The sequence below is a fragment of the Hermetia illucens genome, chromosome 2, assembly GCF_905115235.1.
Source record: "Hermetia illucens chromosome 2, iHerIll2.2.curated.20191125, whole genome shotgun sequence".
Taxonomy (NCBI): domain Eukaryota; kingdom Metazoa; phylum Arthropoda; class Insecta; order Diptera; family Stratiomyidae; genus Hermetia; species Hermetia illucens.
This window is the reverse complement of record NC_051850.1, coordinates 171163517-171191346: the sequence shown is the minus strand read 5'-3', so window position 1 is coordinate 171191346 and position 27830 is coordinate 171163517. Positions and strand designations below refer to the sequence as shown.

General features: G+C 42.0%; 1 protein-coding gene and 1 long non-coding RNA gene across 20 annotated transcripts in view; one reads left to right on the top strand and one right to left on the bottom strand.

Moving 5' to 3' along the window:
- Positions 1–6418: 6418 nt before the first annotated feature.
- LOC119648982 lies at positions 6419–14235 on the top strand. Its single transcript, XR_005249075.1, has 3 exons — positions 6419–6566; positions 12476–12766; positions 13414–14235. It is a non-coding gene; the product is annotated as an uncharacterized LOC119648982 (long non-coding RNA).
- Positions 14236–22157: 7922 nt separating this feature from the next.
- Positions 22158–27830, bottom strand: part of LOC119650384 (collagen alpha-1(XVIII) chain) — a 768837-nt gene continuing 763164 nt past the window's right edge. For all 19 annotated transcript variants that reach the window (XM_038053124.1, XM_038053126.1, XM_038053129.1 and 16 more), the window contains one exon: positions 22158–22752. In XM_038053124.1, coding sequence (XP_037909052.1) covers positions 22680–22752 — 73 coding nt within the window. In that variant the 3' untranslated portion in view covers positions 22158–22679. The remainder of the gene's footprint in view (positions 22753–27830) is intronic.

Below are 27830 nucleotides of genomic sequence, written 5' to 3'. Positions count from 1 at the left end.
AGATAAAAGCAGCAGGATCACTCTCGAGACCATTCAACATCAACAACGGTCTACGACAAGGGCACATCAATGAAGGCAAGACAAAATATATGGTGGCAACGTCAGTACCAAAAGCCAATCAAACAACAACATCAAACCGCACTGGTTAAACGGGAAGACTAAAGATAGGAGACTACAACTTTGAGACTGTTGATAATTTCTCCTATTTATGGTCGAAAATCACAACCGATTGCGGCGGTCGTTGGCAGTCATCAGAGCCTATTTTAGCTTACAAAAAGTGTTCCGCTCAAAACATCTCACCATAGGGTCAATGCTATTACTGTACAAGATAATGATCTCGCCAGTCCTCATGTGAGGGATACATGAGGGACTTGGGTTTTTAGCAAAAAAAAACTGCGAACTCTTGTCTGCGCTCGAGAGAAGAATCCTCCGAAGAATTTTTGGCCCCCTACATGAGGATGGACGATTTCGTAGCTTACATAATGACGAAATCTATGAGCGATACCACGACCGTCTGATTGTGGATAAAATCCGGCTTAATAGTTTACGGTGGGCGGGTCACTTAATCCGTATGGATGGGGATGATCCAGACCGAAAAGTCCATAAGATATGGTAGAAAAAGATGACAAGGCAGACCCTGCCTGAGATGGAGCGATGGCGTAGACCAGGACGCCAGACCGCTTTTAGGGATATCGAATTGGTGGAATTCGGCTCAAAACCGGGATGTCGGAACTTTTTTATTAAGGTAGGTCTTGATCGGATACTGGTTGTTGCGTCGTTGATGGAAAGGTTAGCTAACACCGAGTTTCTTCAAGAATAGTTCGATATCGACCGCTTCTATTGCCCCGCTGCCACTCGGCATTGGGAGAGCTATCTTGTTGATCGGACCGCAGATATACTGAGCAACTCGTCACAGAATATCGATAAGCATTGGGATGCCATCAAAAGTGTTGTTTTCCTAGATGTTACGCGGGCCGTCGGGCACGACTCAAAGAGAAGTCAGGAGAACAAACTGATTTGAGGGTATAGAAGCGGGTGAATGAACGGAAGGGGTTCAGACCTATTTATCTGGGCTGCCCCAGTTTTCTTTATGTTTCAGGATAATTTCATATTTTCTACCAAACAGATGTATGGGGATCTAAGAATCAGAAGGCTTTGTAAAAACTGGATGCTCTGAGTCCGTCGCGTCAGTTGTTTCCTCATAAGTCTAAACGTATTAGTCTATGAGCCGCTCTCCGCTTTGAACATATAAATGCAATTACTGCGAATTGTGTAGTGGATTTAGAGATGATCCGTAAATGGCAATCATAGCACCGGTAATACCCAAATATACAGTTCTTTGAAGTGTGGTGAGTTTATAACGAAAACTTTTTGTCATATTTCCACATGAGGCCTGAATCCCCATGTCTGCACAGCCCATAGGCTGTGTGAGATCAGCTTCACCTCTACATGTTTGTTCCAAAGAAGCTTTTATCTAGAGTGATTCCCAGATATTTCACTTCTTCGGAGAGTTGAAGTGTTGTACCCATCTCTTGGAAGCAAAGTCCATCCAGTTTTCTCCTTTTTGTAAATAATGCAATTGCGGTTTTATTTGGATAAACTAAAGGTCCATGCCTGACGCGTCAACTGTCCATCAAATCAATGGCGCGTTGTGCATTTCTACACACCATTCTAAAATTTCGACCAACAGCCAACACAGCCACGTTATCCGCATACACTTGACCGTATAGTACAAGACTTTGTGGTTCGCATAGTAGTAAATAGATCAACATACTGTACAGATGTGGGGTTAGCACATCTCTTTAGGGGCAGGCTTTCATCGTTTTTTTTTGTTAAGTGGCGATCAAGACCCATTTCAACACACAGCAATCTCTGTGTTAACATATTACAGATCCACGATGCTCTTTGTCGGCAACACAGAATTTTGGAAAGGCGCACAGTCGAACGCTCCTTTAATATCCACGAACACCCACATCGGGTAGGCTTTTTTCAGAGTTGCGTCCTCTGAAACCGAAAAACAGGTTCAAAGGGCTTGCCTCATTGGTAAGAGTGTTAATTTTCATTTAATGGATGCGATCTTAGCACCTTCTCATGAATGTGATGCTCAACCTGTCCATCCAGACATTTCAGCGAAAATTATGTTAACCTGATGTGCCTGAAATTCTTTGGATTTGATTAGTCTGTTTCGGCGATATCCTAAACGGCCTCTTCCAGTGGGCTACCCTGCTTGGGCGTTGGCCAAGCTCGCGCACTAGCTCCTGGATTTTTAATTAGAGGACCGTGGTTGCTCTCGTTCCGGGCTGCCGAAACTTAACTTCGGAACGATGGGGTAATCAAAAACTACTGGAACAGAAAAGGCTAAAAGGTTAGGAATTATACTTACGTTGATTGGCTTGGATTTAGTTAAAGAAAACACTCGCGTTTCCACTTCAACAAACGTTTTATTACTAAACACAATATTCTACTTTTTTCTTTTTAACAATTTCATTAATTCATTCTATAAGTGAGTTAAAGAAATTACCGCGCGAAATAAAGTGTTCCCAGTTAGAACACTTTAGCTCTGTTCAGAGGCTTTTTGACTACTAAAAATTAATGTTTACACATTGGTTTGAAAGTGTTCTTGTACACAACACAATAACACTTGTTTATTATTATAAATTTTCTTGCTGGCGGCAAATCGACACCTGCTGTTGCGCTGCGAATTGATGACACGGAAGAAAGTCATGTCGAGGCCAAATATACCACTTGGTAAGTAACATGCTGATGCAATGGCGGAAAAGAATCTCGCGATGTTCAAACAGGCTATTTGCATAGCATGTGATGTAACGACAGAAGAGGTTAAATGCGCAGGCAGACTAGGTTTCATGGGGCTAGCTCCAAAGATGCGGCTGCTGGAGAAAATCCGGCGAAATCGCTTAAACAAGTCATTGGTATAAAGACTATCTTAATCTTCTGTCCTTGAAGAATATTTTTTAGAAGTTGCTCTAAGTGCTCAATACACTCTTAAGCATCGCTGAATAGATGCCATTCATGTTAGTTGCTTTGAAGTATTCGGTATTGCAGCTCTCGTGTTTTCATTGGTAAGAACCGTTCTCGCAGTGTCCCAATTCCCCTTGCAACACTTTCGTGTCGAAATGTTTGCAGAAAGCGCTAATTCTCTTCCTTCCACTTCTATTGCCTGTTCTCGCGGGTGAAGCACTTCCAAGAGAGTCTGTATAAACTCTACTCTGAAGTTCGCGTAAGTTCTATCTGGTTTTCAGAGAGTTCAGCTTGGCCGACTCATCCTTTTTAAGGACTCGGCACAGCCTGAAAGTCTCCCTTTCCCCTCTCAGTTCCTCACAGTGTGAGTTAAAGGAGTCTCGCCTCGAATTTTTGCAAGCTTCTTGTATTCATGCTGTGAATTCCGGAAGTTTATCCTGTGTTCGTTCTTATTGCTTTAACGAGCACAATTCAGAAGTCGTCTGGTTGATTTCTTGAGATTGTTCAGTTCTTTGTTCCACCATGGGATGATTTTACCGCATTGGCCTTAGGAGATAGGACAAGCCCCTTCAAAGCGCTCTAAAAGTGTGCGGCTCAAAGTTTTCAATTAAACTTCTATCGCCAAAGGAGTCTTTAGTACTCTGCATTTTATTGCCAAGAAATTCATTCCGTTTTCCAAGGATTTCGTCTTTACATTACAGACTGTTCGACTTCAATGATAAGATTAAATTCTTAGTAACTATGATCTGACAGTGGAACTTCATCTAGCAGCCGCCAGCCTCTAATCAATTTCAACCACTTAGTAGTACAGATTGTTAGGTCAATTACTTCTCTTCTCGTTGATCCCCGGAACGTAGGGACGTACCCTTCGTTCGCTGTCATCAGGCTAACTGAAGGGATCAAATCAAACAGCTCCTCTCTGCTGAACGTTCGCATCACAACCTATTAAGAGTTCAAGATCACTTGATTCCGCATACCTTACCATATCCCTTAGTTTTTGCATCGGCGGAGGGCACAAAGAATCATAGGCTAAGTAAATAGAGGTAACTATGAAGATTCGCCCCTTGCCATTAACCTGGTATTGTAAATTAAACGCAACTAGGCCATGCCAACAGAATTGTATCAGCTTGGTTGCCTCTGATAATTTTGATATTAGAATGCAGGCTCTCGGTCTCGAGGATCTCCTTTAATTAATCCAATACCACAGATTTTGTTAAAGCGAAACCATTGTGCTTGTTCTAGAAATATATAAGGGTAATGCTGTAATTTGGCAGCCTTGCCGTTTGTAGATAAGAATAGGCTTTGTCATGCTGCAGATTAATTTAACTTACCTATATGTGTGTTCCGCCGAAAGCTTCGTTCTTTTTAATCCGTTTTCTTTAGATATCGTCACACTCGACGGAGTAACAATGACCATGTCCTTATTTTCAAGAAATTTCTAGAAAATTTTCGTCGGCTGGAAGCTTGCGCAGGTTTACGGTGTCCAGGCTGCATGGTATGCTTTTCCTGATAGAGGCGGAAGTGAAGGCTCTGACCGAGATGTAAGTAGTCTCATTTTCCTTGCAACTGCAGTTTCCTTTTGTCAAGTCCTCCTCTCCCGTTTTTTGGAAGAATTAGGTTATAGTATCACCGACAGGCCGGTCCTAGTCAGCTTTGCAGTTTCCTTATAAAAGGAGTTACTGTACTATCCTTTCAGGCTCACCGCGCTTTAGACGCTGGGTGCAAGTTTTCCACTGAAGTAGACAGCATGTCCTCCACAAACTTCTCCGTGGGGCAACATGAATCTGGTGAGGCCTCCAAAATCCGTGCCTCTGCGCGACCTGATTTCTCATAATTGCGGGTGAATTCGAAACCTGTGACTTCTTACAACTTGAAGAGATACAATCCATTGCTTCCGTTGCAAATTACGATAGGTGCCCTAACCACGATAAGGTCCGAGGGGGACATTAGTATTATAAATAAACTTTTCTAAAGACTTCTGAGATCTCATATACGGGACAGTCTATGCTTCAGTTAATTGGTATTGTGAATCTTTGATAGTCCGTACATTTTGATAATGACAGCTGTGTGTGGTGAAACTTAATTCTAGCTTGTTCTATAGTCTCTCTCTCTCCTGCTCATCACGAGGGGAATGAATTTGGGACTTATATTCGTTTTCCTCCACCGCTTCCACCTAATTCTCACTATTTTTCATTCAAGTATCCAGCCAACATTGGTCTGTCTTAAGACTTATCTTCATGCAATCAACCTTGGCTTAACTTTTTGAACATATCAGTAAATTAATAGGACAGGAACGAAACCAACCTGTATTTTCGGTTTACCGAGCGTGTTGTTCGTTCCTTAGTCCTGATGATGTGATGCAAGTCGAGATGGTACCGAAAGTGATTTCTTGCATCAGAGACTTAAAGTGAACCAAAATATCTATCTTGGTGTCACTTTAAGTTCAAATCTGTTCTGCATTTATCATATTATTAAGGATCCAAATCGTTCAAACGGCCCCTTCCCATCAAAAAATCAAGAATTTCCATGATATAATCCTTTAAATAGTTAATCCGATCTCTACCTTCTGGAGTGACAACAACTCTCCTTATCAGAGGAAGGAAGTAAATCTGAACACACTAGGGCAGTTCATGTAAATCCTCATTCGGTGTAGAAGTGGTAACCGCCTTTGTGGCAGGGAAGGTAGGGTAGTCCTCCCGCTCTTACATCCAAACAAACCTACTCACCGCGTTCATAATCCAATTACGAAAATATAGTATATATGTATGTATATATCTGGTGATCTCTGAAATATTATAATGGCGTTTTAATTATCTAGTCTTTGTTAGGCTTGAGTGTGAATTGAGAATAGTCTTCTGTTAATGAACCTATTCAACCCCCGAATTATCCAGCAGTCAACAATCACGTTTGCTCCATTGAACCCGTGCAAATGAAGTTTCCTATGAAATTTCAAATAATGAAATGATCAAGCTTTATTTCCGTAGTACGTAGTGTTTCCCAGAATATTTAAGCTCAAATATTTAATCCGGAGAGCAAAATGAAATCGTCCTCAAAAAATGCAGTTGTATCTAATACTGAAATCATGTACAAATACCGCGAATATCCTCGCTTCGTTTGATTTGTATAAATAATTTACGAAATACAATAAAATCGTATTTGTATAGTTTATTGATATGCGGTATTTGCAGGAGCGGAATCAATTAATTTGCTCTCAAAAGCTGGCCTTAGTGACAGTCTGCAGAAGAATAATGTATAGGATATGCATAACATCATATTATCTGTATCTGACATGGCTATTGGTAATATTTTTAGTTTATGCTGACGCAAGGATCATCATAAGAGTATGCGATATTAATTCAGGATTCATTCCAAGGGCAGTAGGTAGTTCGGCAAACTATAATATATTAGAAGCTATCTGTTCTAATTTAGGTCGTCAGAAGTGAAGTTTCGACAGAATAACTTGACAATGTTTTTCAGTTTTCTGTTCAAACCGCAATTAGTTACGATGACGCAGATATATCTGGTAGAGGATTTAGTGATTTAGTTTTAGTGTGGTGCCAAATTCGAATTTCCAGGAATGTCAGTTGGTGGTTATTTTCTATTTATATCTTATTCTCGTTAAATGACATTTGATATTTGGATAAATCTTTTCCGAAATGATAATTTTCTATTAGATTTGTCACAGATACGTATCCAGATATTCCATCCATCCATGGAAGTGTAGGCGTTTCTTTTTTTGTTCAGAAGTGATTATTGAATAAAAATATTCAAATTGGATGCTTCCTATGCCTTCTTTGATGAATGAGAAATCTGGGAAAATTAATTTGGGTTGAATGGAACCATTCATATATTCAGTATGGCTTCTTTAGAGATCGGAATCCGCTTAATTGTTAGCTAAACGTAAAGGGGGTCAAGCAGTGCACTGCAGGATAGACTGATGCGGAACATAGTTCTCTCCCCCTCTCTCTGAGGATGAGCTGTCTCCCCTCTGGGGCGGTGCGTGGCTTTTCAGGGGCCAAACCTCTCGTCTACCAAGACCGTTAGCAAGTGGTGATAGCCACAAACTGTACAAGGTGACCCTACTATTAACAAAACGCTACGGATCTAGACTGGGGAGTCGAAAGGCACTTCCTCCAATCCAGGGTGTTATGCGAACTGTGCCCATTGGATAGTTTGCAGTCGGGGGTAACTGACTGTATTCGACCGGAGCCTCACTGATACCTGGTCGCCTCAGTGAGTAAGTTAGACCTTACCGTGCTACGGGGGGCTATGACACGGCGGACCTCCTAACCCTCATACTCGTGGGAATCAAATAAGTACAAACAACAAAGAAAAGAAAACGAAAAAAACAAAACGGGGCCCCATACCGCACAAAAACTGGTTAATCAGGCGGAGGCACATCTCCGAATTACTGAGAGCCAGGTGATTACACTCAAGAAGGGAGAAGTTGGGACGTCAAGCAGTGGATCCAAGGTTAACATTGGTATACTGCGTGAACAACAACCAACGAAAGCCACTGCTCAAAGAGCAGGAACCAGCAAAAGCACGTCTGAGACAAATATAACAGATGTCAGGAAGGAGACAGGTCTCAATGGCGCGGACGTTAAATGGTACCTGCGCTATCTGAAGGAAGATCTGAAACCAAAAGGGGCTCTTAAGAAGGCTCAGGACAGACCTAAGCCATCTCTACCGGAGCCGAGAAAGCGGGGAGCAGCAGAGATCAGCCCGCATGAAGGGAATGCTTCCAAAAAATCCAAACCTGAACCCAAAGGGGGGACCCAGGCAGTTCAGGAGTGAAGGCAGGACTCAGGAAGCCCACCATTAGCTATGCTAGTGCGATCAAAGGCGTTCGATTGGCCATACTGCCAAAAATATTTCCCGATTAAATACTCACCTCGTGAGGAGCAGGAAACCATTGAGGACCTTGTTGTCAGGTAGATGTGCAAGGGATGGACTTCCAAACTTGTGTTCACTGGGATATGTTTTCGACCAGGCCTTATGCTGGTGAACTGCGCGACGGAGGACACTGCAGAATGGATTAGAACCGCAGTTCGTAGATTGCCAGGCTGGGAAGGGGTGGAACTGTCAACATGTGCTGGATATGGTATACCAGGAGCCTATATAGTGACAGTTTTTCTGTCGAAAGCCGAGACAATAGAAACGGAAGACCTTATGGGCCTCCTAATCGCCCAGAATGAAGATCTTCATACCCGACTGTGGAGAGTTTTCAGAAGCAAGGTGGAGGGCAAGGGTAAACTCCTCACGATCGGGGTAAATGACCGATTCTTGGAGGCAATCAAACGTCGGAGTTGTCATATCAAATACCGATCTGACAGCATACTCGTGCATGTGCACAGGGAAAAACTGAAAAAAGACACGTCGGAAGAGGCACCGGGTGAAAAACATACCAAGGTCCCTGAAGAAGTCTCGAAAGCCGTAGAGGCGGAAAAAACTGGATCAACCATGGAAGTAGACCTGCTGCCCAGTGAAGAGCAGAAGCTGGACGACCTAGACCTAGAACTCCTCGGATTCAGGGTGGACAGTAATGCGCAGGAAAGCACCATGTCGAAGGAGGAGGGCGATACTCCGACAGTGGGGAAGAGCTCCAAACAATAACGGAGCCAATGGCCAGCATTAAGATAGCCCAGATAAACCTCCACCATGTGAAAGCTGCATCTGCGGTAATTGCAAGGGCAAGTTCCAAGGAGAACATTGGAATAGTGCTGGCTTAGGAGTCCTGGGTGTATCGGGGGCAGATTTGCGGTCTGCAAGGAGGAAGTGTGCAGGTAATTTGGGACTCCTCTTGTGAAAAACCATTTTCAAACGTAATTTAAAATGCATATGTCATTCAGAGTTCTCAACCGAGGACCTTGTGACTATCCAAGTCTCATTGGAAGCCGGGAGGAGCACTCGAGAAGCAGTCGTCTCATCGGGATACTTCCCAAGAAACGAAATCTGGGCTCCTCCGGAACAAGTCGCAAAACTGACGCAGTATTGTGAGAAGAGGGCGTTACCACTTCTCCTCGGTTGCGATGCCAACGCCCACCACGAAGTTTGGGGAATCAGCGACACTAGTCGTAGAGGTGAGTACCTTCTTGAATTTATTCTTAGCAATAAGTAAGAAATATATAACTTAGTGAACACTCCAACATTTGTGACCAGCACTAGACAGGAGGTACTAGACGTAACGCTAGGAAATACTCTAATGAACGGAATGGTCAGGAATTGGAGGGTGTCGGATGAACTCTCTATGTCTGATCATAGGATAATCAGATTCGACATTGAGGGTAACTCCGAGATAAAAAGAATAATAAGGCATCCCAGGAGAACGGATTGGGAATCCTACGTAACGCACTTGAGCAACAACATTGCCCATCTTCAAAGGGGCGGTGACATCAGGAGCGAACTGGAACTGGAAACAGTGGTGGAAAACCTTAACACAGTCGTCATTGACACATATGAGGCCAGCTGTCCGGCTAAGACAGTTAAATCATCAAGAGATGTACCATGGTGGAAGGGGAACCTGGTCAGAATGAGATCAGAGGCACGAAAACTCTTCAACCGGGCAAAACAAACCGGGGATTGACAGAGGTACAAAAATTCACTGACTGCGTATAGCAACGCGATCAGGGAATAAAAACGGAACAGCTTCAGGGAATTCTGTGAATAGATCGAATAGATCATTGAAGCAACCAGGCTTTACAAGGCTGTAGCCAAAGACGAGGAAGTATCTTCTGTCTGTTTGAAGAACGAAGATGGGACATTTACCGAGAATGAGGAGGACAGGGTACACCTGTTTCTGAGAACTCATTTCCCGGGGTCCTACCCCATGGCGACAGGCGACGACATTCTGCCTGACACACCAACAACGAATAAAAGGGGAAAAAAGGAGAACGGGAAACTACCAAAAGAGGTATGCTCAGAGGCTAGGCTAAGGTGGGCAGTGGGAACTTTTAAATCACTGAAATATCCCGGAGTAGATGACATTTTATCACTTTTATCACTTATCCAGAGAGGCCTAAGAATTATCTTAGAGTCTCTTCTGAGGGTGGTAAGGGGCAGGGTAAGGAGACGGGGAAAAGTGGTCTTCATTCTAAAAGCGGGTCAAAACTATCCTTTTCACCCTAAATTTTTCAGACCAATTTACCTAACATATTAGAATTAACGTTCTAAACTAACGTTCTAAAGCGTAATTCCCTACATCATTGTCAACACGTTTATCGGGCAGGACGGTCAACTGAAACTGCTCTGTATCAGCTGACAGAGGTACTATGAGATGCCATAGAAACAAAAGAAATTGCACTGTGCGCGTTTTTGGATATCGAAGGAGCATTCGACAACATATCGCACACAAAGATACAAGATGCCTTGAGCCGCAAGGTAGGAAACACCCTGGCATTCTGGATGGATAAAATGCTAGAAAGAAGGCAAACAGAAGTACCGACAGTTACAAATTCTATTGTCATGAACACTACTTAAGGGTGCCCATAGGGCGGGGTACTATCGCCGCTGATGTGGAGTATGGTAGTGGATGAACTCCTGGACGTGCTAACAAATACTGGAATACAAGTCCAGGGTTACGCGGACGACATTGTTTTAATCTGTTGGGGCAAATATGAAGATACCTTATGTGATAGAATCGAAACTGGACTAAGAGCTACTAGTGCCTGGTGCAGGAAGGTGGGACTGCGGATCAACTCAACCAAAACCACTATAGTACAATTCACTAGGAGGCGTAAGCTTGATCACCTGAGAGCCATAACATCCATATCATGTGTGAAACGAGAAACATAGGTCAAATATTTGGGAATTACGCTAGACCAAAAATTACTCTGGAAGACACATGTCGGAAACACTTGCCGGAAAGCCACGAGGGCTCTGATGACCTGTAGATCCATAGCAGGAAAAAATGGGGTTGCAGCCTGAAGATACTGCTTTGGATATATACTGCAATATTCAGGATGGCCGGTAGTTGGCCGGTGTGAGTGAGGCGGAGAGCTGCTTAAATCCAAGGAAGATTGATATTCTTTCTAGGCGGTATCCCGAATTACTGATATCAAGGGATAACATGACAACGAGGTTTCATTTCGATAAGAAGTTTGAAATGCGTTGGAATAACAAGGCAAACTGGGAGAGCGTGGCTGTGACATACAGCTCAAACCAGCAACTGATTACTTGGTACTCTGACGGATCCCTCACAGCAGAGGAAGCGGGTGCTGGTGCCATTGGTCCAAGGAAAATGTACCTAGAGCCATTGGGCAGGTATATTCCAGGCGGAAATATACGTCATAGACAAATATGTCTCCTTTAATCAGCTATTCTCACCGATAGCCAGGCAGCGATCAAGGCACTTAGGTCTAACCAGGTGAATTCTAAACTGGGGTGGGAATGCCTTGAGAGACTGAATACACTCGGCTCGTCCAACAAGGTCTGGATACTTTGGGTTCCAGGCCATGCTGGGTTGGAAGGCAGCGAGGCAGTGGACGAACTAGCTAAGAAAGGAGCAGGGACGCCTTTACACGGGCCAGAACCCTTCTGTGGTATCGGAAACGGTTTCATTGCTATGATTCTAAGAAATGAAAAGGAACGGTTGAGGGAACTTTACTGGGCGGGCCTACCAGGGATGGAGCAGTCTAGGGTGCTTATTGGGGGATACCAACCCATGCGCACAAAGGATTGCTTAAACCTCACCAAAAAGAACCTCCGAATCATAGTGGGAATTCTCACTGGTCATTGTCGGCTGAACTATCAACTGGCGAAGCTAGGGATATCTACGGACACTGCCTGCAGGTTTTGTGAGGAGGAGGACAAAACCTCTATGCACGTCCTGGGACGGTGACAGATGCAAAGCTGAAACATCTGGAAGTTGGGAACATACTAAAGTTCCTAACGGTTACAGGCCTGCTTGAGATACTATGATCAACAAGTACACTATAACCAGTAAAAGGGGCACAATAGTTCTTTAAGGATGGGGTGCGACTTTCCCTTAACAGAATAATAATACTCGAAGATAATGAATATGTTTCGTTGGCTTACCCAAACTGATTAGGGCTTCACCTTTCTTTCTTTACAAAGTATCCAAAAGTGAAAAGCCGTCCTGATTTTCATGAGTAAATTTCAATAAATTGAAGATCTATTTTTGCATCTTTAAAGACTAATTCATACTACTTGGATAAATTCTCCTGAAACTATTGAGTAATTAATCCAAAGCACAGTATAGTCCTGCTGTTGAGGAAGGGCTGCGATAAGTAGAGAGGTTATGGATTTATTGCAGGTAGTAAACCACGTAAAGTGAGGAATAGAAATACAGGGGTTGGTTGTTCGTGGCTCTATTTGAACGAGATAAATGTGGGATATTCGTAACAGACATGACATATTGGTTTGGGAAAGGTTTGTTTTCGCAAATTAATAATAAGCAAGTTATTTATGCTTTCTGATGGTGAACACTGTATTTGGAGCATGCAGAAATGAAAGATAGTATATTATATATTTGCAGGTCTGTATATATCAACGCAAATATTGAGCTGGAATATAAATATGTGAAGCAATTCTGGCCTTTGGTAGAGAATAAAATCTCCACGAGGCACTGTCAAATACAAAATTCCAGAGAATAGCCAGATAACCTCCTGTCAGTAAAAGCATGCATTATTGACATGCAAACACACCTACTCGTATCTGAGCCTTTTTGAATTTGAAATGACGTCCACAAATATGGCAACCGACTCGAAATAAATGTGGATATTGCCGAAAGGAAGAGGATTAAAACAATCAATCATTCATTATTTAGGTAAATTATCTCTTTATTGTTGTTTCTTTTTTTTTTTTTGGTTTCACTTTTGTTATTATTCTTTTGCATTCATCAAATATCTGACTCTAGAATTGTACAATTCATAAAACAGTTGAGAATTTTACTTATGCATTTTAGAAGAGTTCCTCTAGATGCTCCCTCAACATGTGATATTTTCTTAAAGTGATATTGTATTGATGCCGTAATGTATAGTTAACGATCACGAAGCCTTAAAACTTTACGCTAACGAAATATTTGAGCTGCTTTCGAGATGTTTCTTGATATTTGATCAGTGACGGCATATGCAAATCTAGTTAAATATATTTCATCGCTAGCTTCAACTAGGAATCAGTTACACAGTCCTTGATGAAATAGGAATTCTGTTGTTGTATCCTATCCGTCAAGGATGATTGGGTTACGTATCTATGGCAATGATCTGATTAATTGCCTTGAGCACCAAATATCCTGTTTCTTTGTTGGTGATTAATTAATTTAGTTATGCATATCAACTAGGGAAAATCAATTAATTTATTCCTTCGTCCTGTTTACGTTTGTTATAGTACAACTGTTTCAATGAAATATCTGAATTTTGAATTCAACTCTATTTGCATATTGAGCCCCGAATTAGATATGACGTTACTTTCCAGGATATGTTCAGCTCGCCAGTGAGAATCATACACTTCACACTCATGCTTCCACCTCTAAGGATTCGTGCTTGTTTCCACGGCCTTGATTTCATCTTCACATGCACAAAAATACATCCGATATTCAATGTAAATTTCATTAGATACATTAATTTGACTATTCTTCGGTTCCTTATCAAGTATCTTTATGTTGATTAATACAAAATAGTATGGAGTTTTTACTGCTAATAAGTAAAAAAATTAACTTATATCCTTTACAATTGTCACTATTGTTTAACTAGTTACATACGTTACATTCTTGTTAATTATTATTACATACTCGTGGTTGTTTTGAGTGGCTTTGCTACATGAGGGAGACCTTCTGTCCATGAATTTTTAATGACATGGATTTGGTGTAATGTTGCTTAGTCGAAACGGTCGATATAATCTATTCATAGAGAAGTAATGGTTGTGGTGTATTTTCGAAATTACAAATTATATCGTTGTATTTCTGCCTGGAGAAACTTTTTCTCGTATGGAACATTTAAGAATTTTCGACCGCCCTTGCTTCCATTCGATATATCTAAACTTTGTATTGAATCCATAGAAACGGATTGCTTACCAATCATTCAATATTTAGTGATATACCACATGCTTTTATGTAGTATGCCACTTTCAAGCGCTTAGGTCGTTCATAACTTCTTGGAAATGCTTCCTTTGCTTTCCAATTTCTAATGTTTTATGTACAAAAACGATGAAATATTAGCTAATTAAATTGAAATTATTATAATGATAGTTTATTTTGTATGACTCAACAAAATCAATTTTAATCAAAGAATGAACAAATCTACTATGAAAATTAAAGGTGTCAACTGCGTATGCTTGAATAAACTAAACTAAAAATCGACATAAATGAAAAGTAGGTGACATGGGGGAAGGAATTAACTGGTTCCAAAGAGAAATCCTAAAACTATTTCAAAACCTAAAAGCATCTAGCTAGTAACGAGGCGGCGAGTTTTTTATTAATCCTCAATCAACGGGGGTAATGTAGCATAAAACCTGGGAAACGCCTGCTGAACCAACACCAACAGCTCTACTACCCAAACCTATCTCCACCTCCACGTGGTGACCGCTAGGAGCTCTTTCTTAACGAAAAGCTGCAAACGGAGAAGGATGAAGGCGAGCCTTCTGCCCCTAAAAACGGGACAAAATGTACCAATTGGCCCTCCAGGTTGTGGGGTTGGGTAGGACTGACAACCCTACACGGAAAACAAACAGGAGCCTCGGACTAGACAGATAACACAACGATGAACCCGGCAACGACAACGGAATAACGATTTGCGCATTTTCTCATGGAACGTGCGCTCCCTGTACAGAGATGAAGCTGTCAACCAGCTAGCATTCTCAAAGAACGCGGGCACGCGCAGAGACTTATCACGAATTCCGTCGAACGGAGAAGCGACTTCACAGTCGGAAAAAGTTAGCCTGGAAGAACCAACATGTCTGTGAACTAGAAAAGTACAGGGGGCAACCGCACCAGGCGCGGAAGTTTTACCAACAAATCAGCGGAATGAAGCCTTATACACCTCGATGCTCATTCTACCGAGACAAAGAGGGAAAACCGATTTCCGACAGAATGGGCATATTGGAGAAATGGGTTGAGTACTTTAATGAACTTCTCAACAACCAGAATATCGGCGAGTTGGAGGTCCCGCCAAATGAAGACGACGGACAAATACTGCCACCACCAAGTTTAGGAGAAACAGTCCGTGCAATTCATCGGCTTAAAAATCATAAGTCGCCAGGAGCCGATAGAATTACAGTCGAATTGGTTAAATATGGAGGCGACCAATTACACTAAGGTGTGTGACAGCGAATCAATGCCTGACGACTGGCAAAGAGGCATCATCTGTCTGATACATAAAAAGGGAGATATTACGCAGTGCAGCAATTATAGAGATTTCACGTTGCTGAGTACCATCTATAAGATATGCTTCGCTATCTTACTAGGCCGGGTAGTCCCTGAACCCCAGAACATCATTGGTCCATATCGAAGAGGATTCACTGCAGGTAAATCAGCAACAGATTAGATTTTGTCTCTGGGGTAACCGATAGAAAAACTTTTGGAATATGGACACCAGTCGCATCATCTGTTCATCGATTTTAAAGCTGCCTATAATAGCATAGCCAGGGTACATGGTCTGAGAGAATTCGGTATCCCGACGAAATTGATAACAGTGACTAGACTAACCCTGGCCAAAGTGCGAGGTCAGATAAAAGCAGCAGGATCACTCTCAAGACCATTCAACATCAAAAACGGTCTACGACAAGGGGATGCCATATCATGCATTCCCTTTACCCTGGTCCTGGAGAAAGTGGTCCGTGATGCTGAAGTAAATGCGAGGGGTACGATCCTCTTTAAGTCCACCCAACTATCGACCTATGCTGACGAAATCAAGACCATGGGAAGAACGACTTGAGACGAACAAACTGCCTTCATCCAGATCGAGCAAGTGGCGATTGGCGCGAGATCTTTGGCTGCACATCAATGAAGGCAACACCAAATATATGGTGGAACGTCAGCACCGAGAACCACTCAGCTAACAACATCAAACCGCCTTTGTCAACCGGGAAGAATAAAGATAATAATAATAATTATGGTTGACGCAACAATCCATATTGAATCAGGCCCTTGAAGTGTGCTAGAGCACTTCATTGAAGACCGTCAAGGCACACTACAGGATTATGGCACCCTATAGGAGGCAATGTGGTCAGCATTGCGCTCCCCCTCAGGTGACTCAGGTACTCATTCACAAGTGGGTCGACTGGTGTCCGATGACAGATCACGATACAAATTCCACTGCCACCAGTCAGATTTGAACCGTGAACTTCCGTACGAAAGCCTTGCGCTCTAAGCACTCAGCTGCCCGGACACAAAAGAATAAAGATAGGAGACTACAACTTTGAGAACGTTGATATGTTAATTCCTCCTATCTAGGGTCGAAAATCACAACCGATAACAGCTATGACGGTGAAATCCGCCAAGAGAACCTATTTCAGCTTACAAAATTGTTTCGCTCGAAACGTCTTACCATAGGGTCGAAGCTCTTACTGTATAAGACAATGATCTTGCCAATCTTCATGTGTTCCTCGGAGACTTGGGCTCTTAGTAAGAAAAATTGCGAACTCTTGGCCGCGTTCGAGAGAAGAATCCTCTGAAGAATTTTCAGCTTCCTACATGAGGATGGACGATTCCGTAGCCTACATAACGACGAAATCGATGAGCGATACCATGACCGTCCGGTTGTGGATAAAATCCGGGGGGCTGATTCACCTCGGAAAGTGTATAGGGGCAATATCTGTGGTAGAAAAAAAGAAGAGGCAAACCTTGCCTGAGGTGGAGCGATGGCGTAGGTCAGGACGCCAAGCAGCTTTTAAAGGGATATCTGGAGTTGCTTATTAAGGCAGGCCTAGACCGGATACCGGTTGTTGTACCATTGATGAAGATGATGAACGGGGGTAATTATCATTTTTGGACTTTCTTAATATGCTTTTAGATTTGAAGTTTTGGGCGCTTCTTGCGTTTCCCCATTTAAAGTGTAAGTGTAGGTAAAGGGTTGAAGGGCACTGCAATCGTCAACAGATAACTTAGGTAGTGCAAGCTGATTAGGCACATACAGACCTACTAACAAACCCTACTCACACGGTCTTATTGGGAACCACTGAGGAATGCAAAGCAGCGGACGAAAGACAATGATTCCTCAGAATGCAATAGGCTGACAACATGTTCACAGTGTACTATTAATTTTGAACTCGAAATTGAGCCCCTGAAACGTGCGCTCCCTGTTCAAAACTGGTGTTCTTAGAGCCCTCAGCGAACAGTTCTGGTTAAGGTAGTCTTCATACCTAAGAATGGGCGAGATTGGACAAATCGGCTTTTCGTTGAAATATCTGGAAATGCTGGTCGGACGCCACCTTGACGAAAAAGCATCAAGGTCGCCCCCCCCCCCCCCCCCGTTTGCTGAAATTCAACGCAGTTAGCGGCGTGAAAACTCATGTGAGTCTGCTGTCCACTCCATATTGTTTCAAAGATAGAGGACGCAACTCCAGCGTGTGTGTGAGATATTTTGCAGTTATTCCAGAAGTTTATTTGAGGTGAAAATTTAGAGATAAATATGAATCGGTCTCTCATAACTTATGGGCTTTACAGGCGGACCATTGCCTTAACATGGAGGCTTAGGCTTCAGGTAGTAATGTGAATACACCTAGCTATAATTAGGCCGAGATTCGCTTATGCATCCGTTGTTTTGTATGTTAAGGTGAGATAAAAAAGTTTTCGCTCTAGTTGAGCTTCAAAGAACTGTGTCTGGGCATTACCAGTGCCAAAGGCGTAACAGCCGCCGTGGTTCTAAACGCATTATTCAATTTGCAGCCCTTGGCTTTATTTTTTCAGAATACTGCAATAACAGCAGTTCATAGATTAATTCGTTTGGATCTATCTGGAAACAACGGTAGTGAGGGGACAAAGTTATTGGCAGAACCAAAACCAATTTTTAGAAGGCCTTCTGATTCGTTATCCTGAAATGTGGAGAAAATTGGATATACGGGATATACGAAAGTCTTGCACATCTTCTACACCGATGGCGCAAAAACTGCATCCTGGAGCAGGAGCCTACTTTTCATGAAAAAAACCAGAAGTTGTCTTTTTCCTTGGGACAATATCCAACGGTCTTTCAGGCGGAAACACATGTGATCCTAAGGGCAGCAAGTTGGGTGACTGATGAACGTGGACGAGCAGGCGCTTAACAATCAGTAGGAATAGTCAAGCTGCATTGCGGGCGTTGAGCAGTCCTTTGATCATGTCAAAATCCGTTCAAGGATGTAGAAACCGATTTAACCCTACTTTTAGATTCAATACGGGGAGCTACTTTGGGTACTCGGTCATTGTAATGTATTTGGAAATAAAAAATCGGATGCCTTAGCAAAAGAGGGTTCAATTTCTCCTTTGTCCAGACCGGAACCAGTCATTGGAGCGTCTGCATCAGTGGCTAATGCTACTATCAAAACCTGGGAACAAGCTTTCTATAATAATAGAGCGTTAATGGACATCAAACTTTTCCTGTTAGAACCAAAATAACATACTGCAAAGTTTATCGTGTGGAAAAGCAGAAACACTTGCAGAAGTATTATGGGATCGACTGTTTATAATTCACACGCAGTCGCGATCTCGACGGATAGTGCTCCTTATAACGCTTAATGTCAGAAACGCCTTCAATGTCGTAAAATGGGCAATTATCCTCGGCATATTAGAAAACTAATTCCACATGCCAATCTATCTCTTGCGGATATTAAGGGATTATCTGAAAGACAGTTCTCTGTTCTATGAGATGCCAAAGGGCCAGACGAGGATTGGTGTCACGTCGGGAGTAGCACACGGATCCATCATAGGGCGGGACCTCTGAAGCGCTTCCTACGATAGTCTGCTGAGACTCGACATGTCGGAAGAGTCGTACCTGGTCGGTTATGGAGACGACGTTGCGGCGCTTGCTGTCGGAAGTACTCTTGAACAGGCGCAAAGCCGACTTGGCATATTGATGCGACGGGTAAGCGGTTGGATAACTGCTCATGGTTTCAGCCTTGGACTGGAAAGACCGAAGTAGTCATCTTGTCCAAAAAGAGAACACTGACCCTGTGTCCCATATCGATTGGCGAGTTGAAAGAATGGTTTAAACCTTACCAAAAACAGCTTCCGGATTATAGTGACAATACTCATTCATCACTGCCGACTAAACTATCGCCTGAGGAAGCTGGGGATATCTACGGATACTGCCTATAGGTTTTATGTGGAATGTGAAAAACCTTTATACACGTTCGGAGGCAGTGTCCGGCATTTGTGAAAAATAATACGTCAGATGTCAAGTTGGAATACTTGGAAATTGTAAAATTTCTGGCGATTACCGGTTTGCTAGACAAACTATAATTAATAGGTACGCTATAACCAATAAAATGAAAAATAGTTTTTTTTAGGACGCAAGCAATTTCATTTGCTTTACGTGAACGACTACATGGGACAACCAACCTAGAGAAGACGCAAGACGTCCAAATGATCGCGGGGGCATTGGCCAAGGCAAAACTTCCGTCGATGAAATGGGCCTCAGAAGAAACTTTGTCAGCATATGGATAATTCCCATCAAATAGGCTAGTACTTCGAGCTGGAAAAAAAAAGAAATCGACCTCAAAATATTAGGGGTCCATTTCAGCCCCCAGAAGGATTGTTTCCTTTCTCAAATTAATCCTGTTCAAATTTCAAAATATACTGGAAGCAGAGTTATTAGCATTTCCATCGTTTCATATAGTCTCCCCATCAAGTTATGGGAATCAGAGACCTTTCCCAAAGAGTGGAAGAAGGGTACTCGTTTTGAGTGTGAAAAGTGCGTCACAATGATAATAGCTGAAATTACGCTGGAGCACCTCAGAGAACAACTCGAAAGCTTGATTGACAGATAGCTGGCTGGCTTCCACTTTGGATCCTCTTGCATAGATCTGGTCAACACATTACGGATCATTTTGGAACAGTGCGCGGAGTTTAGATTTTCGTTGCAGTTGCTTTTCATCGATTTCGAGGAAGCTTCCGCAGGGTTGCATATCGACCCTGATATTATTCCTTCTTGTTGTTGATGACGTTCCGCATGCTGTGTTGTCCAGAGGACGTAGAGGAGTTCAACGGTTTATGACATCTTTCCTCGATGAGGTGATATACTCGTATATGGCCTCTGTATTTATCAAGATGGAATTTTAACAGATTTTAGTGATAACTTTCAAATGTTTTTTTTTCGATTCTTTACTCTGTGCAGTCAATGCAAGATTAATAACTATCAGCCCCCTTTAGGGTGAAAATTGTTCGGGCTCTTTATTATCTCCTTTTTCATTGAAATTCCTATTCCCGGCCCCCAAGAAAAATTCTAGTTCGGGTAAAATACCGTTTTTCCTTCCGTCTGATTACAGGACATCCATGCAGTCTTTCTCTTCTTTGTTGTGCTGCTTTTTCCGTTTAATTTTTATTAAGATCGTGGTTCAGATTGATTATCCTCACACTCAATGCTGTTCAAGGGAAAATTACCCGTGTACTGGTGAACGGCTGAGATTGCAGGCCTACGAAGAAATTGCCTCAGACTTTGGTGGATTCCTCAGCCCGCAAGAGGCCAAAATGAACTCGCGCCTAGAATGGGAAAAAAGAACTCCGCCAGCCATGAAATCAACAGGCATAAAGCACACTACTGGCAGGAGCTAATCAACGAAGTAAACAGGGAGCCATGGGACCTCTGGTATAAGCTGGTTTCCAAAAAACTCGGTGCCCATCGGTTGTCACTTCTATGGAAGCAGCAAAGATGGTAGAAGTCGAGCAGGCCCTTTTTCCTGTCCACTCCATCCGGGCTGACGGTGTCAATGAAGGAGCGAGTACTGAGAAATGCCCACTCTTCACTGCAAAGGAACTAGAGGAGGTGGTTCTGTTCATGAATAACAAAAAAGCATAAGGACTAGATGGTATTCCCAGCGAAAATAATGCTTGAGAAAACATTTTTAACTGAAGTGTTTCAGTAACAGATTCTCTCGAATATTTCTTTTTTCCGTGAATGAGAGTGAGAATATCTTTTCGCTGTCAAAGAATGGAACTATTAGCAGTAGTTAAAAAAATACCTAGTCCTAAAGGAGGAGACTTCTATGTCCTTCAGCTACAAAAGCAGACACTCGAATAAGGGTTACTTTTATCTCGTCCGCAGATATTATTAAGTTCAGTTATGAGTTGAACTTGTCCGAAAAACAAACTCCAAACTCGCCAGTTTTCACCATGATCCTGAATTATTCGCTAGTTTTCACCATGATCCTGAATTATTCTGCTGTTTTCTAACAAACCATTCAATAAATAGTCTTTTATCTGCCGCTTGGTGGTAATTTTTAATTTCATATAACAATTGTTCACTAAAGATGCAGAAGTTTACTGAATCGGATAGATTTTCACATCCTTAGATATCATTTTTAAGAGTTTTATGTTTGAAGATGCTATAGCCAATATTTATCGCAATTTTGCAACCAGATTAGGTCATTATAATAGACAGAATTGCAACCAAGTTTTAACCCAATTCATCTTTCTCGTCTAAATTGTCAGACTTTGAGATATTCTATTAAATTTCGATTTATATGTACCATTTTGAAGAACCATAATGCCCCATCTAAAGAAGCAAGGGATGTTTCGTATCGACTGAACTGAGGGAAATCTTCGATCTTTTATCTTCCAACGTAAAATAGCTTAAGAATTAATAAACACATAAATAAAAAACATTTTTTATCTTAATTGAACAAATAATAGTTATTAAATTCAAGCGCCAAATTATAATTGATTATTGATCCTGCTGGAATGATATAGTGACATGCAGGATGTTTGATGTATTTTTTGGTCTTATTTCAGGGATATGTGAGAATGGATGCTCACAGTAGATACTTATACCACAGGGAGTACAGTTTACATAATATGGCAGTCTAACTCGTTGAAGCTCACCGTATTTCATCCAACAAACAGAAGATAACAAAGATTAATTTACAAGTATCAAAGAAGAATATTTTACCTATGAACTAATATCTTATTTAAGTATAAAAATTTGTTTATTTCTTTTTGTTTTTTTTATTTTTATAAATTTTTTCTGCCTTTGTCATTTTCTCTTAAATCATTACGTTGTGATGATCCTTATTTGTAATTTCTTCTTATCTTGTTTATTATCATCTTACACGAAGGAGTTTCTACTAACTTATACTGCGCGCAATATTTATTCGTGATAGGTCAAAGGATGAGTGTATGGATATAATTGGATATAATTTCAGTAAGTTAGATTTTCTTGGAAAACTGTTGTCCATTCATGCAGTTAAGTATAAAATTGGCAGGTAATATTTATTTTTGCTCCTTTTTTATTTGAGTAGCTCAAATCAGTGGGTTCAGTTCACCGGGACCTGGGTAAACACTGACAGTAAATATTGCATTAATATTCATGGAGGTTCCACTTCTTTTTCTAGGTAATTATCATTTAGCTCGCATTTACAAATTTCACTAGACTCCTGGATTCACAGAACAATTTCACTTTTGTGTCCTCTTTTCTCAATACATTAATATTAACTTTAATTTATTCACTTTGTTTAGCTACAGTATCATTTTGGTTTATATATTAATAATTTACATGAGTAAGATTTCCTCTAAAATGTATCTTACTTTTAGAGTAAATGACTGGTTTTATTGCGAGTTAGTGCGGTATACTGAAGATTTCTTCTAGATGATTTTCGTAATCTTCCACTGATGTGATTTCGTTTTCGTCACTGCAAATAAAAATAAAATAATTAATATAATTTGGAAGAGATTCAGGAATTTATCAAATGGAGAAATAAAACCAAACCTAACCAATTATTGGGATTGAGTAATTGGGAAGGGTGGATTTGACATACTTCTTTGTCAAGGTTACCAGGTGAAATAACTCTCCAATCTTCGTAATTTTATTCGAAACTATCGATATCCTTGAAGGCCTTCTTAATTCTTATAGGTACTCCTATTGCAATACTACATAGTTATGTATTGCATCTCCAATGATAAATTTACAACACCATAACCTTATTTTGAAATGAGAAAAAGGGTGAAACCAGAGGAACAAAGTGCCATATAGTTGCGAAGCAGTTACAGGAGAATAAAAGTAACACAGAAGCTCCGCAAAAGGCACCTCGAAAACAGTAAGGGTGCGAGCATTACATGGGACACGGCCACGTACCTCGGCAGCTGTTAAATAGTCCATCAAGCCTTTAGACGGCTTAAAAAGTATGCTTTGTCTACCAAAGTTCTTTGGTTTTGTAGAGATGCCATATTAAGGAAAACTAAGCAATCAGGATAAAATAAGTATTGAAGGTTAATTTTGAAGGAAGAGAACGAGTCAATAAAAGAATTAAAAATGATAACTGCGGAATTGATGTCTATGGACTGGTGTTCTAGGAGCTCGACTGAAATTCTAACTTATTCTAGGCACACCACATGGACAAGGTATCAAGGTTTGAGGGTAGAGTAATGGAAGCAATGGAAGAAAATAGTTTTAGATCTCTAATACATGGAAGACAGGGAGAAGTAAATAAGGAAGGAAGGTTATTCATAAAAAATGGAGAAGGAATGGGGCAAAAATGTAGCCACAGGGGACCCCAGATAAAGGAAACGAGTCGAGATCGAACAATTGAAGGAGACTGCACAAAATTTACCACTTAATTATGACTGACACCAAGAGAGAACAATTGGAGGAGAGCCGTAGAATCGAAGTTGTTGAATGGTTAACGAAATTAAAGACTTCCGAGAAGTCAGTATAGACTGAGTGGATAGCTTTTCTATCGTTCAGAGAATTTGCAACAAAGTTGGGGATGTTGTTGTTGTTGTTGTTTTTCATCTCCTGGGACCCGGCACGCTAACAGTCCAAATAGGATCTGATATGTCCCACGAAGTGCCCCAACAGGACTGATAGTTGGCCTGTGCCAGAAGCACATTGTTGCTTACGGCCAAAAAACGACTAAACACAAATTTGTTAAGTTTGATTGTTTTTTAAATTAGCCGACACACTTACAAACACATAAGTGTCAAAGCCTGTCCGAACACACTGGACACGTTTTGCAAGCTTAAAAACTATTAGTCATTAATGCATGCATTGTAGAATCGAGGGTGATTGAGGTACGGAAAACCAAGCTCCAATCTTCCTTCGAGTGAACTAAAAGAATTATGATCACGAGTTTCCGACCGTGATCCGCCTTTACAAAACAAATGATTTCAACTGTGACTCTTCACTTTAATATCTTGGATAAGAGTGCACCCTTTGCTTGCAGTTACATGTCCTTTTAAAGGGTCACAATGCAAGCAATAAAATACACATCTTCTCCTTATTCTTACTTCCTAACAATTATGTATTTACTTAGGTCTAGTGCAATAAAACTAACTTACTTGCTAGCGAGTATTTATTTAGGCATCGTTCATTGATGATGCCGACATATGTAGGCGGATGGATGAGGATGACGTAACTAAAGATTGTCTGCATCCTCCATCCGAGCGGCCCCCAGCCCAGGCCAGAAAGCCCCCAGCCCAGCGCACACATAAAGGCCGCTCGGTAGTTTGAAGATATCTGACACCGTGTTGATCGCGTGCCTCTCCGCGACTCTACTACCATTGCGAACCATTGGACTGCCGAGGGGTAATGATAGATCAATGCAAGAAATTAGAGCGGGGATGGCAGGAAATACAACGTGAATGTTTGACATGTTTAGCGTAGTTTGAGTAATTCACAAGTACGGAGAGAGCTTGTAATGATAGCAATCTTCTCCTTACCCTGAAAGCCCCTTTGATGGCCTGATGCATGCAAAAAGTTCAACCGCCAAAACCGAACTAACATCCAAGGAAAAACGTGAGACTTGTGTCCCATCCGGACCAGCCACCGCACAGGTAGACCCACCATGCATGAACGTGGCATCACACACCAGGACTAGAAAACCCTTTGATGGCCTCCCACTGCCCTGCCACACGCACCTGGGCTCTGCCGCAAACCAGACGACATGATAACCTGAATCTTACTAGAGGTTGCGGGAATAACATTGGGAATTACAGTGTCAAACAAGTTCCGGGAAGTTATGGAACTTAAGCAAATTAGTGACAGTTGAGCTCTTCACAATAAATTGAAGAAAATGACATGAGGGGCAGTTTTTTATATACTTCTCGAAAATCATGGGGATAAAAGAAAAGATTTTTGGCGTTAGATTTCGGCCAGGGCAACAGCTTTTTTGTGTTAAGAGATAATACGAGGTGGTGCTCCGAGCTCGAATAACAATACCACCCAGAATCTCCTCCGACAATGAGGTGAGAGTTAACATTGAAGCCATCCACAACACGGCCCTCCGTAACACTTATAAGGGGAAAATGTACGCCGCAATAACCGCATTCAACAGAGATGCTGAAGATGAAGCATCATCAAATGATCTTCACAACCACCTGAAGAACGTTATCATAAATACGGACACAAACATACTTGGCCCCAGCCGCAAAAAGAGTGGAAACGACTGGTTCGACGATGAATGTAAGCCAGCGACGGAACGGAAGAATGTTGCATACCGAGTAATGTTGAATTTTCAAAGGACGCGGGCACGCGCGCAGATTTATCACGAACTCCGGCGAGTGGAGAAGCGACCTCACAGACGGAAAAAGGAAGCCTGGGAGAACCATCAGGTCTGTAAACTCAAAAAGCACAGGGAGCAAACGCAGCAGGCGCGAAAGTTTTACCAACAAGTCAGCAGGATGAAGCCTTATACACCTCGATGCCCATCCTGCCGAGAGAAAGAGGGAAATCTGATTTCCGACAGAATGAGCATATTGGAGCGATGGGGAACATCATTCGGCCATACCAAAGAGGCTTCACTCCAGGCAAATCAGCAATAGATCAGATTTTCTCTCTGCGGCGAGCGATGGAAAACTTTTGGAATATGGACATAAGGTGCACCATCTTTTCATGGACTTTAAGGCCGCCTATGGTAGCATAGCTAGGGTAAAACTGTACACGGCCATGAGAGAATTCGGTATCCCGGCAGAGTTGATAAGACTAACTAGGCTGACCCTGACCAATGTGCGAGGCCAGATAAAAGCAGCAGGATCATCCTCAAGACCATTCGACATCAACAAGGGGATGCCCTTGCGTCCTCTTTAAGCTGGCCTTCGAGAAAGTGATCCGTGATACTGAGGTAAATCCGAGAGGCGCCATCCTCTTCAAGTCCACCCAATTACTGGCATACGCTGACGATATTGGCATTATGGGAGGAACAACCCGAGATGTACAGTCTGCCTTCATCGAGATTGAGTAAGCGGCGCGAGATCTCGGACTGCACATAAATGAAGGCAAGACGGAGTACATGATCGCAGCGTCAGCGCCAAAAACTAAAGAACGAACAACAACGAATCGCACTGGTTAAACTAAAACAATAAAGATAGGAGACTACAACTTTGAGACTGTTGAAAATTTCTCCTATCTAGGGTTGAAAATCACAACCGATAACAGCTATGACGATGAAATCCGCGCACGGTTCTTGCCAGCCAACAGATCTTATTTCAGCTTATAAAAACTGTTCCGCTCGAAATGTCTCACCATAGTGTCAAAGCTCTTACTGTATAAGACTATGATCTTGCCAGTCCTTATGTATTCCTTGGAAACATGGTTGCGGTGGGTGGGTCACTTAATCCGTATGGATGAATATGATCCAGCCCGGAAAGTCTATAAGGGCAATATATGTGGTAGAAAAAGAAGACGAATCAGACCCTGCCTGAGATGGAATGATGGTGTAGGCCAGGATGCCAGCCAGCTTTTAGGGATATCGAATTGCTGGACCTCGGCGCAAAACCGGGATGTCTGGAGTTTCTTCTTAAGGTAGGCCTAGACCAGATACTAGTTGTTACGCCGTTGATAGTGATGATGATGAAGATGTCAGAGGGATAGTTAACTATCCAGCGTGGGGGCGAATGTTAGAGTCTGCGCCGAAAACAAGATTTAGAAATCGTCGTAGATCGAACCGTCAATCGCCAATTTGTAGCTTAATTTGTTCAGTCCGTGGGTCAAAAATTGATTCTGCATGAATTTTTAAATGGTTGAAAACCAAGGTTTTTGCAATTGTCTTCTCCATTTGGAGTGCATTGATGAGGTTTCCTTAAAGTGGCTCCAATAGCAGATCTTAGGTATTAGTTCTAAGTTAAGTGAAAACCGAACTGAGTAGGCCCTCGAAGGAGGATTTGAGGGTCATCTTTCTCATACTTGGTGAGTGAAACCGGATAGTTAATTTGCAACAAAGTCATGAATACTATGAAGGATAAATCCACGCTTGTGGAGGGCTTCAACTTGGTGCTTGAACCGGACTAAAAGAGTCTGAAAGTGCTCAAGGACGTTCACGTTATGGCGCTTCACCATCTTTTGGAGAAAAGTTACATGTGTAGAGTCCAATTTTGATTTCGCGTATAAAGAAAGATTGTGGCATTGACTGATAAAAAGAGGAGCAACTTATGGAACCTTCAGTGAGCATTTGCACGAAAATGAGGGCATACATTGGCGGAGTGCTCATATGGGGGCTCACGCTGGTGAAAGGTCCACAGAGCAAACTGCTAGACGAAGTCTTACTGTCAGATTAACGTTACTTGGAATTTATTCTGACTCTGAAGTCTATATGGAGGATACCGTCAATACCTGTGCAGGTTTAAATTGGACACCTCGCCTAATTGTCCAAACTGCGGGGTCCCAGAGGACCCGGCGCACATTTTCTTCCAGTGTCCTAGGTTCGTGGAAGAAAGGAGGAACCTGGAGGAAATTCTAGGTGAAGTGCTATCACCGGAAAATTTTGGCCGAAGAATG